Consider the following 13,518-nt stretch of genomic DNA (forward strand, 5'->3'; position numbering starts at 1 on the left):
TGCAATAGTTTCTCCTTGAACTGGAAGCTCTTGAATTTGACCATTAGATCCCTGGGGATTGTCTTCTGAGGATTTAATGTAGGGCGTGATTGATGAACTCTTTCATTGTCTATTTTGCCCTCTCATTCAAGAATATCAGGATAATTTTTCTTGGATGATTTCTTGTAGTATAATGTCATCACACTTGTAGTATAATGTCATCACACATAGATTGGCTAAAATGATAAAAGGGCAAAATGGCAGATGCTATAGTGGATATAGAAAAATAGGGACTCTAATATATTGTTGGTGGAACTGTGAACTGATTCATGGAGAGCAATCTGGAATTATACTCAAAGAGTTATAAAACTATATATACCAGAGGGGAGTCAGGCAGCTCAGGGGATAGAGAATCAGGTCTAGAGACAAGAGGTTGTGGGTTCAAATCTGGCCTCAGACACTTCCTAACTAAATGACCCTGGGTAAATCCCCATTAATCCCCATTGCCTAGCCCTTATTGCTCTTCTGCCTTTGAATCAATATACAGTATTGATTCTCTCATGGTAAGTCAAACCATGATGAATAGGAAGGGTTCAAGAATGACTTAGCACTGAAGAAATAAACAGAAATTATTTTGATGAAGAGAAAAAGAGGGTACTGTCTAGAGACCAATATAATGTCCAATTTAAATGTTTTTGTTCAAAGATATTTTATTTTCCCAATTGCATGTAATTACAATTTTCAACATGTATTCTGGAATTATAAGATCTAAATTGTCTCCACCTCTCTCTCCCCTTCCCCCTCTTGGAGATGGTAAGCAATTTGATCTGGGTTGTATATCTAACTTTAATTTTAAAAGCATATTTAGAAAATGGGTGGGGACGAGGTGGGGGGGGGAGGAATGGAGGGAGGGAGAAGCCAAAATGGCAGCATAGTAGCAGGAGCCTTCTGAACTCCTTTCAACCAATCATTATAAAGCATCTCAAAAGGACAGAAATCAAAACCAGATGAGTAAAGGGGCTCTCCCACTGGATGTAGCATTAAAGGTAGGCAGTGAGTGGTGATTCTTATGCTATGAGGGTACAAAACTGTACTAATCGAAGCTCAAGCTGATCACACCTCTCCCACACCACAGTTAGAGCAAGGGTGGAGGCAATCTCTAAATTCTTGGAGGCTTCCTGAAAAAAGCACAGACTTACCCCTTGAAGGCAGTGCAAGGCCTTTGCCTCAAGACTCAAGGCTGAAGAGCATGAAGCTTGGGCAGAAACATAGCCAAGGGAGCAAGGGCTAGAAAAAGCCTCAGGGAAAAATGAGAAACAAGGTAAAGCTATATAAGAAGAACTCAAAAGTAAAAGCAAGGTACTATGGGAAGAGTTTCAGGAACATCAAAGTTCAAAATGAGTTGAGAGAGGCACCAATTCATTAGTGTGGATAGCCATCAGCTGGTAATGAAGAAAACTCTTTATTATATATGGTTTGGATTCAATGGCATCTAACTCTGTCTAACAACCTGTGAAGCTATAGCATCAAACTGTTATTTCCATGTAGAAAATGAACTGATCTTATTCTCCTTGGTCCCCAAAAATTAAAAATAGGATAAATGTGTAAAAAATATAGAAAGACACATTTCAATTTCATATGAGAGAAATTTTTCTCAATTACTTTGTTCAAAAGTAGAATGGGTAGCTTCATAAGGTAATGAATTCTGCACCACTGGAAGTCTTCTAGTGAAAATTAGGTGAATATTTGTCAGCGATAATGTAGAAGGAATTCCTCTTCATATACTGATTTAACTAAATGACCACTGAAGAACCTTCCAGTTGTTAATATGAAAAATGATAAAGGCTGTGATAATAATATAAATTAGTATTTTAATTAAAGCCATGTTGATAGATAAAATCATTCGACCACGCGCTTGTAAGCATTCAAAACTGCCGCCTCCATTTTGCCTCCTCTTTCCTGGCCATGGCCTACTCGCAAAAGAGACCACTCCCTCCTAACCCACGAGATTTAAGCTCTCCCCTGCGTCAAGAGGTCGGAAACGGAAATCAGTTGGACCATGTTGGATCACGGGAAATGTAGTTTTATACATTTCCCAAATTTCACAGTTTTGATATTCTCGAATATGAACACCAAAAAAAAGGCAAGTGATTCCACAAAAAAACCACCAGATGAGTTAATTCATACAATTTCTGAAATTAAACAATAAAAATGATTAAATAATAATAATGTGTAATGGGGCTAAGAACTTTGTGATTTCATTTCTATAAGATAAGGATAAGGAATCTATCTCTGCCTATGCAGGTCAACATCTTCATTGCAATTAGGATACTTAGAGAATTGAGAGGTTAAGGGTCACACAACATGGATGTGTCAAATGAAACACTTGAACATAGATATCCCTTGGTCTGAGACCAGCTCTCTAACCTTTCCCCAATATTGTCCTTTGATGAAGAACAATTAAAATATAAAGTGGAAGCTCCTGCATTGAACTCAGATGTTTACATTTCTTTAAATTTTGTACTTAATTGTATATAACCTTTTAAGTCAAAATCAGAGACTAAGCAATATTGATTCCATTTTTTTGGTATTTCATCAGTAACCCCTTCTGTGTGACATTTATCCTTCCACTCTGTCTGACACTGTCCCTTCTCCTCTCTTTCTGGCAATTTATGTATATACTTCCTATAAAACACTTCTCCACTGGAGAAAGAAATGGCAGACCACTCCACTATTTTTGCCAAGAAAATCCTTTGGATAATACGGTACATGAGATCACAAAGATGTGAACACAACTAAAAGACTGAACAACAAAACCTATGGAATACTAAATCTACCTCTCTGTGTATTTGACACAAAAGCCCACATTTTGAGTAAAATGATACCACATTCTCCTTAATGATTCTGGGTTCTCTCTTTAATGTATCTCTTCCACACCTTGACATAATGACTCCCCATCTCTGAACAACTCTATAGAAATAATAATTTTAACATATAGTTTAATGGTTTTCAGAGCTTAAGCACATTATTCTTTTTAACTTGGAAAGATGTACACAATATAATGAAAAGTGAAATGAGTAGAATCAAGAAAATATTGAATAAAGATACAGAATTAATATGTGCAGAAAATGTGCAAACACAGGAATAATATGAACACAATTACAAAACACTTTTCACACAAATAAAGTCAGATCTAAATAATTGGAAAAATTCTAATGGCTCATGGGTAGGCCAAGCTAATATGATAAAAATGATAATTCTACCTAAATTAATTTACTTATTCAGTGCCATACCAATCAAACTACCAAATAATTATTTGATAGAACTAGAAAAAGTAATAACAAAATTCATCTGGAAGAATAAAAGGTCAAAAATATCAAGAGAACTAAAGAAAAAAAGATATGAAAGAAGGTGGCCTAGTATTACCAGATCTCGAACTGTACTATATAGGAACAATTATGAAAATAGTCTGGTACTAGCTAAGAAATAGAATGGTAGATCAACAGAGTAGATTAGACATACAATATACTGGAGTAAATGACTTTAGCAACCTAGTGTTTGATAAACCCAAAGACCTCTTGGAATAAGAACTCACTCTTTAACAAAAACTCCTGGAAAAATTGGAAAACAGTATGTCAAAAACTAGATATAGCCCAATATCTCACACCTTTTGACTTTCATACACAACACTTTCTTCCATTTGATTCTGTCCCCTCCCTTCTCTATGTCACACTGCACCAATTTGCATCTCAGTAAAATGCTGCTCAGTCTTTTCTCTTATTAACTCAATGTAGGATCTGGATACCAGAAACACCAGTAGACTTTCTTGGGGAAAATCAGGATAGTTGCTGTTGGGTTAGCTTCAAGGATTTGGTGGCTCTTACTGGACAGTGACAGAAACCTTCCCAAGGCCAAGAAGAGAAAATCACTACCATAGTAGAACAGCTAGTATTTCTGTCTTCCTGACAGCTTTCAGAGAATTTATAGAAAAGCAAAGAGAACTAGAGTGAGAGTTTTCTGTCTGTCCACAGACATGTCAAGTTTACAGGTAATGGTTGTATGTGTAATCTCCACTGAGTTCTTTCTGGGAACTTGTTTAAATGGCTTCATTGTGTTGCTGCACTGTATCATTTGGGCCAAGACCAGGAAAATTGCTTTGTCTGACTTCATCATTCTGAATCTGGCTCTCTCCAGGATCATCCTACTTGGGATAATAATGTTTGATATTATTTTATCCGCATTCTATCCCCATTTACATAATGCAGGTATATTGATGCAAATTATTGATATTTTCTGGATGTTTACCAACAACTTAATCATCTGCCTGACCACCTGCCTCAATGTCCTCTACTGCCTGAAAATTGCCAACTTCTCCCATCAAGCCTTCCTCTGGCTCAAATGGAGGGTTTCTCATGTGATTTGGGGCATTTTTCGGGGCTCTGGGCTCTATTCCTTCTTCAGCACACTGGCACTGATTCTGAAATTCAGTGATTATTCTGACCTCAATCAAGTGAAACTCTCAGGAAATGTCAGTGAAGAAGTCAAGAAAAAGTTAACTAATTATTACATCTTACATTTTTTGGGTCTCCTCTGGTCAGTTATTCCTCTCTGTGTGTCTCTGCTCTCCTCTGTCCTGCTCTTTCTCTCCCTGGGCAGACATTCCAGGCAGATGAAGCATCATACCAGGGGCACCAGGGACCTGAGCACCATGGCCCATGTAAGAGCCACCAAAGCCATTCTCTCTTCTTTCATACTCTTCATTGGATACTTCCTAAACTTATTTCTTGTCATGTCTAATCATTTCTTTCCAAAACCCATTCTGGCAGTGATGACTTGGGGACTGTTTTTTACTGCTTATCCCTCTATTCAAACCTTCGTTCTAATCCTGGAGAACCAGAAGCTAAAACAAGCATTCCTCAGGATGTTCCAGGTCAAAAAATGGAGGCTGAAATGTAGGTCTAGGGAACTTTCATCCAAACCTTGAGAAAAGAACTGCACTGTCTTTCAAATTGTCTCACAACTGAATTCTTTCATCATTTTCCTCCTCTTTCTCTTCCCTTCCCAAAACACCACCTTATGCTTGGAAAAAATTAAGGAAGTACTTTGATATAATGGCAACAGCCCTGGAATTGGATCCAAAAGACTTAGATTACTAAATCTGCTCACCTTTGAGACCCTAGAAAAGATATTTCACTCCTCTCAGCCTTCATTCCCTCATCCACAGAATAGCTGTCTTGGATGAGGTTTTCTCTAAGGCTGCTCACAAATTTAAATTGATTATTGTAACCACAATAAGAAAGCTATAAATGATTTGCCAACACCCAACTCTCTCTTTGTCCTTCTTCAGTCCCATTGCCTTTATATGCAAAAGTGAATCTCTAGAGGGAAGATGAATTCTAATAGATGAATCTGTGAGCATGAAAAGGATAAAATTCAACAAAAAGGAATCTCTGATCCTGCACAAAGGCAAGTGGCAAGCTTCTGATTCCCAAATTTCATTATCCCCAGACTAAAATGAGAGACTTGTCACCCCCAGTCACACTAAGAACAATGCTCTTTTTTTTTAACCCTTAACTTCTGTGTATTGGCTCCTTGGTGGAAGAGTGGCAAGGGTGGGCAATGGGGGTCAAGTGACTTGCCCAGGGTCACACAGCTGGGACATGTCTGAGGGCAGATTTGAACCCAGGACTGGACCTCCTATCTCTAGGCCTGACTCTCAATCCACTGAGCTACCCAGCTGCCCCTAAGAACAATACTCTTGATGTCCTCCTATTTCTTCAGTAGCACCATAGTCAACAAGATAAAGCAACAAATTCAATAATAGCTGAGAAAGGACATGAGGATTCAACTACTAGAAACAAAACAGAAACACGCCTGAGAGCCAAGCTATGCAAAAGAGTTCACAGTTGAAAACAACCCAGCAATGATATCATTTGAGAGAGTATGGAACAGCAGCTTGTCTCATCTAAGATTCAAATGTAAAAGAGGATTGTCACACTATGATTTGAATATTCAGTGTGGGATTTTTTGGAATGTGGTGTCACTATAATGTTTATAGATATCTCTCTGGTTCTTCCTGCTCTTAAATGAATTTAAGTAATATTTTTTGCATACATTTAGAATCATTGAGGCTTTTCACTAGTCAAAATATAGCACCAAAGCATTCAGGGTTTGCTGCTAATAACTATGTATAATTGTTATTTATGATGAGCAATGATTTTGAATGGATGGATGACTCAGAGATTATCTCAAATTATCTCAAATCTGCAATAGCTTTCTGCAGGCTCACTCTTAGTGGAACTCTGGATATTACATGTACAACAATCACAAGTTCTTTGTGTATTGTTGTATACTGTACCTATAAAACTCTGACAACAGCAATTCCTTTCATAGCATCCAGTTCATGGTTTCCATAATTCTTTCTTAAGATGCATATCAGGATATATTTGCATCCTAAATTTTGTAGCTACAAGTGCTGTTTTCTCTTACTCTGAAGAATAACAATTTAATAAATATAGCTTGCTACAGTAAATATACCAATAGTCAAACACATAATAATACCGTAAAGCCTTTATTTATCCTGAGGATCTTTGTGTATTGGAAAGTTATTCCCCATCTACTATAGAATCATAGAAAGCATTCATTTGTAGAATCCCCCCCCCCCCAGAGGAAAACTCTTAAACACCACATTAAGGCATTTGATACTCACTCTGAGAGAATGAACAAACACCATTTTACTAACTTTTTTACTTGCCAAGAAAGTTTAGAAACTCAACTCCCTAGAACATGTATGCCCATATCTATGGGTTAGTATCCTGTTAAGTGTTCATTGTATCTGTATTTCTTTTGTTTTCACTCCTAAAACTTTCTGAGCTTTCCTCCTTTCTCCCTCAATAAAAACTTCTTAGATAAATGTCTGTCTGGGCCTAAATGCACTTATAGCACCTGACTTGTGGAAGAGACCCTTTATATCCTCTGTTTTAGCTAACTGAACAAATCAGGAAACATTACAAACTCATACGTTTATTCCTCTCAACTAATTACTGAGTTCAAAGATGCAAATTCTTACATTTCAGGAAGAAGAAGCAGATAACAGTTATCTCATCCTGAAACCCTAGAAAAGAAGGAACATTTCTAATACTTTAGAGATAAGATTTAGCCTATAAAAATGGAAAGATGAGAAACTATCTTTGGAATTACTGTATCATCACTCCAGTAAGGGAACTGGCATACTATTATCCTTCTCTGAGCACATATTTGTCAGTCTGCAGAATCCCACTCTCATCTCCAGAATACAGCAGAATATCCTTTAACAAATCTCTAGCACATCCTTCTCTTTTATGTGGATGCTGAGTGATCACATAAACAATATTCAAAGAGGTATTTGCCCCCAAAAGGAATTGAAATGGGTAAGAGAAACTTATAGATTCTTTTTCTTATCTTATTAGGACTTAATTTTTCCCAATTACATGTAAACAAGAATTTCAACCTTTATTTTTAAAACTTTTGAACCCCAAACTGTCTCCCTCCTTCTGTTCCTTCACTCCTCATTGAATGAAGGCAAGCAATTTGATATAGGGTATGCATATAGTCAGGCAAAGTATATTTTCATATTATTCTTGTTGTAAAAAAAACCCACAACCTTTCCTCACAAAAAAGAAAATAAAGTTTTAAAATAGTATGTTTTGGAAAGCACTGAGACTCCAACAGTTCTTTCTCTGGAAGTGGATAGGATTGTTCATCATGAGTCCTTCGGAATGGTCTTGGATCATTGTTTGGCTGAGAATACCTATCCATCCACAGTTAATCAGTGTACAATATTGCAATTTCTGTTTTCTATGGTTACCTGGAACTACTCATTTCACTTTGTACCAATTCATGAGTCTTTCCAGGTTTTTCTGGGAGCATCCATTTTTTATAGCTCAATAATATTCCATCACATTCATATAACACAACTTGTTCAGTCATTCTCCAATTGATTGATATTCCTTCCATTTCTAATTCTTTCTACCACAAAAAGAGGTATTATGAATATTAATATATATTTCTTTTGTGTGTTTTTGTATCTCTTTGGAACAAACTTAGTGGTATAACTGAGTCAAAGAGAATGCACACTTTTAAAGATCTCTGGGCATTGTTCCAAATTGCTCTCCAGATTAGTTGGATCAGTTCACAATTCTAAAAACAATGCTTTAGGGTTTCAAACATATAGCTAGCTTTCCTTTCTTTTAAAGGTATATAATAAATTCAACACATAACCTTCAAAACTTCATTGCTTATCTTTTTCCTTCTGAACTTCCTTCACTTCTCTTCAATGCAATGTTTAAATATGAAACTAATAAATGAAATAAAAAAGAAAATGAAATCTACTAAAATAATGGGCAAAAGCAGGAATAACTAGAGCATCTACTCAATAGAAGCAAATTGTAGGACTAATAAAAATAGTACAGTTCACCCATGAACTTCTGATCTGTTGGAGAGCATGTGAACACAGATATAAACCAAGCAGAGAGGTGAATGAGTAGGGAAATCCCTATATCTGAAGTCACATCTGATCCTAAATAACAAGCCTTCTTGTCCTCTGTATGTTTAGAGAACCTGTATCATTCCAAAAAATATCCCCTGTGAATAAGGGGTCAATCATCCTCACAAACTGATATTCAAATAACACCTTGGAATTACACAAGCCAACCTAAAAGAATCACCATAAGCTCTGAGAGGCAAGAGAAAATATGTGCCAGAAGAATTAAACCATCCAACATTTCCTCTCATACCTAGATGGAAACTATCTAAGACTGTGAATACTGAAGCCTTGAGAATAGCAGTATCTCCATGAACCCTGGAATTACCTTTCATCTCAGATCTTACTTTTCTTAAAAGCAACAACACACATTGCTGATCAACTGCTACCAAATAGCAGTTAAGATCAAGAGTCTCAGAAATGGCAGCAACCCTCCTTTCCCCAAAAAATTACTAATCCTACTTCCAGTCCAAACCCCAAAACTGCTATCCCAGGAAGCACCTACTTTGAAGATGACGCCTGGAAACTATAGCTAAAGATGCCATAGCTACAATCTATGAAATACTCAAAAAAGAAATTTCCAGCCACCAATACCTTGACTGTAAAATGACATTAAAGACACAGGATTACCAACTACTTTGCTGCTGTGCCCTAAGGGCTATGGTACCTTTATAAAATCTCTAATTTAAAAATCTTGCTTCTTGGAAGGAAAGCTATAGTAAATCCAAACAGCATACTAAAAAGCAGAGACATCCTGTTGTTGACAAAGGTCCAGATAGTCAAACCTAAAGCTTTTCCAGTATGTATTGTTGTAGGAGTTGGACTATGAGGAAAGCCGAGAACTACAAAGACAATGTTTTTGAGTTGTGGTGCTGGAGAAGACAGTTGTGAATCCTTTATAATGCAAGAAGATCAAACAAGTCAATACTCAAAGAAAATAATTCAGACTACTCTCTGAAAGGTCAAATACAGAAGCTGAAACTTAAATACTTTAGCCACATAATGAGAACACAGGATTCTGGAAAAGACTCTGAGCTTGAGAGACATTGAAGGCAAAATGAAAAGAGGATGGTAGAACATGAGATGGATACATGGAGTCATGGAAACAATGAACATGTATTGGACAGACTTTGAGAGATAGTGTAGATAGAAGGGCCTGGTTGCATGGCCCAAGGAGTCATAAAGAGTTGAATATATTTGAATTAGTGAACAATAACCATAGGAGTCTCATAATGGATAGTAAAAATTCAAAGTTCAAAACACACATTAATTCAAAAGTTATTTGTAAATAGATTTCTGCTTCACTTTAATTTCTGAAACACCCAAGTATCCAATTAGATTTTCTAATAAAACTGATTTACCTATTATTTTAAAACTTTTGTCTTTCCCATGAATCGGGAAAGAGTTAACACAAAATATAAAGTAATTTTTATTTTACTTCACTGTCACTCCTTAGAACTTCTCTCTAATTAGAAAAATAACCTTCTGTTTTTGCCTGCAAAAGAATGATTCTGAGGCATGGGAAATGCTCTCAATTCCTTTAAAACAAATTCTAATGCATGTTAAAACCAAAACTGACTAGAATATTTAAGCATTTCATAAAAACCCATTTAAACCATGATTTGTAAATTCACAAGAGTGATCTTTCATTTTAGACACAAACTCAGTTTCTAAATAGTTTATGATGAGAAAACATGTAATCTAAGGGAAAAGATTCTCTTATTTCTTATCTATCTTTCCCTCCTCACTATCTAAAACTGACTCATATTTTGGAATGTAAGAAGGAGAGATTTGTGGTTAAAGCTTAAAGAATTTTTTTTTAATTTTCCATCTAGGTTACATGAACACATGATTCTAAAAACAACCACAATAAAATGACATAGGCAGATCACGTACAGGCCCAGTTATAAACATACAGCCGTGAGTACCAATATTTCTTTACTGCTGAGGCTATAGTTACCAACCTTAATTACCTCCCCCATTAAAAGAAAGCATTTGCTGGTTCATTTTAACTCATTAACAATCTTTACATATTGCCTTATATAATCTACTACTGCACACCTTCCTCTCTCAAACACATACTAAACAAAGTTGCTCTATAATTTTTTATCTTCCTAAAGACCTTGCTGACTAGAGAACAATGTTGTAGTATGTCACTAAGCCCCTAAGTCCAATTTGAAGCAAGAAATGGACTGAAAACAAGACACCATTCCAGGTGAAAATATATCATTTCTTCAACCCTACTTCCCAACAAAAAAAAATTTGGAGAGCATCACACAGGAGCAAATCAAAGTATACGTGGTTAGGAAAACAGGACTTTCTTCTTTGGAACTTCAGAAAATGTCAAATGGCAAGCTCTTCCTCTACCATCCAAAAAAAAAAAGAAATGAAGGTCTTCATTGGAGATTAAAAACACATTTTATATCTCAGTGAATATCTTTCAATCCTGGGAAGAGAGATCTTTGAAGGATGAATTACTTTCAAAATATGTCCCTGGAAAAGTAGCAGCTTTTAAATATTGCCAATTATTTACAAATCTTATAACTTATAAACATATAAACTAGTACACAAAACAAATACAAAAGAGTACATACAAAATTATTCACTCACCTGCTTTCACTTGAAGAAAAAATGATTGGAGAGAGCCAAACTACAGCAATAGAATCCCTAATAGAATATCTCCATTTGTGCAAAATTATAACACTTGAGCCCTATAGAATAGGGGAGGTCTTGATAAAGATCTGGACTGTAGCACTTCTTTTCCTGACTTCTATCTTGATCTATCACTTTTAAAATCTAACAAAAAGAAATCCTGTGGCAAATCCCTGAGCAAAATAACATTTATTTCATTATTGAGTCAAGCTCAATGTCAATAAATGGGTCAGAGGCTTGCTCCCATTTATGCCAAAGACCCCAACCAAAACAATAATTCTCCTGTTTTATGTTTTGAGAAGTAAAGAACAAAAAACAGGACTGGGTAGATAATATCAAGGGATTAAAGGTAGCATGACTGCTTACAAAGCTAAAGTATAACTAACATTATTGGTTGGAAGTCTGATAATCTGCTAGCTATGATCCTACCTTCACTTCTTCTCTCATAAAAATGAGAAGTACTCAATACTTGAGTGCAAGTGTGAGATAGTGGTCTAGACTTGAGGTCAGCAATCCAGAGATCCTTGACCAGTAGCTGCTTGTATAAATATGCAAGGCCCAGAAGTGGCAAAATAGCTCAATGGATTGAGAGCCAAGCTTGGAGATGAGAGGTTCTGGCATCAAATCTAACTACACAGTTCTTATCTTTGTGATCCTGGGAAAGTCACTTAACTCTCACTGCCTAGCCCTTCCCACTCTTCTGTCTTGAAACCAAAACACAGAATTGATTCTAAGACAGAAGGTAAGGGTTGAAAAAAATATATGAGGCCCTTTGGGTTCACCTCCTCCCTGAGATGAGCTAAATTCCTTGCAGCAAGAACAAATCAGTGACTAACAAGAGAGATGGATTTCTAAAATTAACCCATTATAAGCCATCTGAATTCTGAACTAAGTTCAGAGACAAGGAACTAAGATTTAAACAATTATAAGATAAAAGCAGCTAAATGACAAAATCAATTACTTGTAAAAAGAATCAACAGATCTCCTAAGCAAATTGGCTGCCACCATCCAATGTCAACCAGATGGACAAATTTATCTCCACCTACCCAAGAGATCTCTAAAACACCATTCCATTTCATTTTTAGACCCATGTAGTGAGGAACCATTATACCAATCAACTGACAACATCTATAAGATTCCTGATGATATTCCTGATTACGTGTGGGCTAAAAATTCAAATGAGGTGGACAGAATTTTATCAGCAGAATCAGTAAAAAATAGAGGTAAAAGAAGGTTTACCTCCAAGAATTCCTCAGTTCAGACTTAACTAAGAGGCGATAGAGGGAGTGAAACCCATCATAGAGAGATTATTAAAGCAGAGTATATTAAAATATGGCTTTTCACAATATAATACACCAATCATGCCAGTAAAGAAAGCCAAATTATCTCCTGATGGGAAGACTCAATGGCGTTTAGTACAAGATCTCAGAGCAATAAACAACCATGTGCAAAAGACCTATGCCATGGTACCAAGTCCATCACAAATCATAGAAGCAATACCACCTGAAGCTGCTTGGTTTACTGTTCTGGACATGAGCTCTGTGTACTTCTCTGTTCCCCTGCACAGAGACAGCCAGAAGCTGTTTGCTTTCACATGGGAAGGCAAATCCATCCAATGGACCCATTTGCTCCAGGGTTTTTCAGATTCAGCTTTGGTCTACTGTCAAATCCTACAAAGAGACCTTGAGTTGATCACTTTCCAAAACAGCAAAATGGTACATTATGTTGATGACATCCTGCTAATGCCACCATCTGCTGAAGTCTGTTATAAAGATAGTGTACACTTAATAAAAGAGCTAGGCAAAAGGGGCCATAAAATTTCAAAATAAAACTTCAATTTGTGAAAACCAAAAAAAAAAAAAAGAAAGAAAAAAGAAAGAAAAAAAAGTAGATTATTTAGAATTGATCCTTGGTTCCATGTCACTCATGTCAAGCCAGCAAAAGACATGTCCCAACAACAACCACGAGACCCAGTTATTATACAGCACAAAGATCAACTAGCACCAACCAATCAGTCAAATATAGCCTCAGAAAGTCCACAATCTATACATGAGATCACAGAACCAGAGCAGCAATCAGAACTACAATCAGAGCATGAATCAGAACCAGAATTAGACCAAGAATCAGTTAACAATCAGATAGTACACCAAATTTTCTACCCAAATGATTATCCCAATCCCAATTACCACTTAGAAGAATCATCCGTATACAATTATGACAATGAAAAAGAATCAGCGACAGAAGACACAACATTTGATTTGCAATCAATCAAAGACCTAGAAAATGATATTGATGAATAAATGAAAGCACAAAGACTATCATGAACTCTTTTATTGCCTATAATAATCTTTACTAAACAGCAAAGA

The 13,518-nt window shown here is 36.2% G+C and overlaps 1 protein-coding gene across 1 annotated transcript; it reads left to right on the forward strand.

Annotated features, from left to right (window-relative positions):
• The first annotated feature begins 4,012 nt into the window (after positions 1-4,012).
• Positions 4,013-4,963, forward strand: LOC123249914 (taste receptor type 2 member 3-like). Its single transcript, XM_044679005.1, has one exon. The coding sequence runs from the start codon at positions 4,013-4,015 to the stop codon at positions 4,961-4,963; it is 951 nt and encodes a 316-aa protein (XP_044534940.1).
• The last annotated feature ends 8,555 nt before the right edge of the window (positions 4,964-13,518 follow it).

This window comes from Gracilinanus agilis, chromosome 5 (genome assembly GCF_016433145.1).
Source record: "Gracilinanus agilis isolate LMUSP501 chromosome 5, AgileGrace, whole genome shotgun sequence".
Taxonomy (NCBI): domain Eukaryota; kingdom Metazoa; phylum Chordata; class Mammalia; order Didelphimorphia; family Didelphidae; genus Gracilinanus; species Gracilinanus agilis.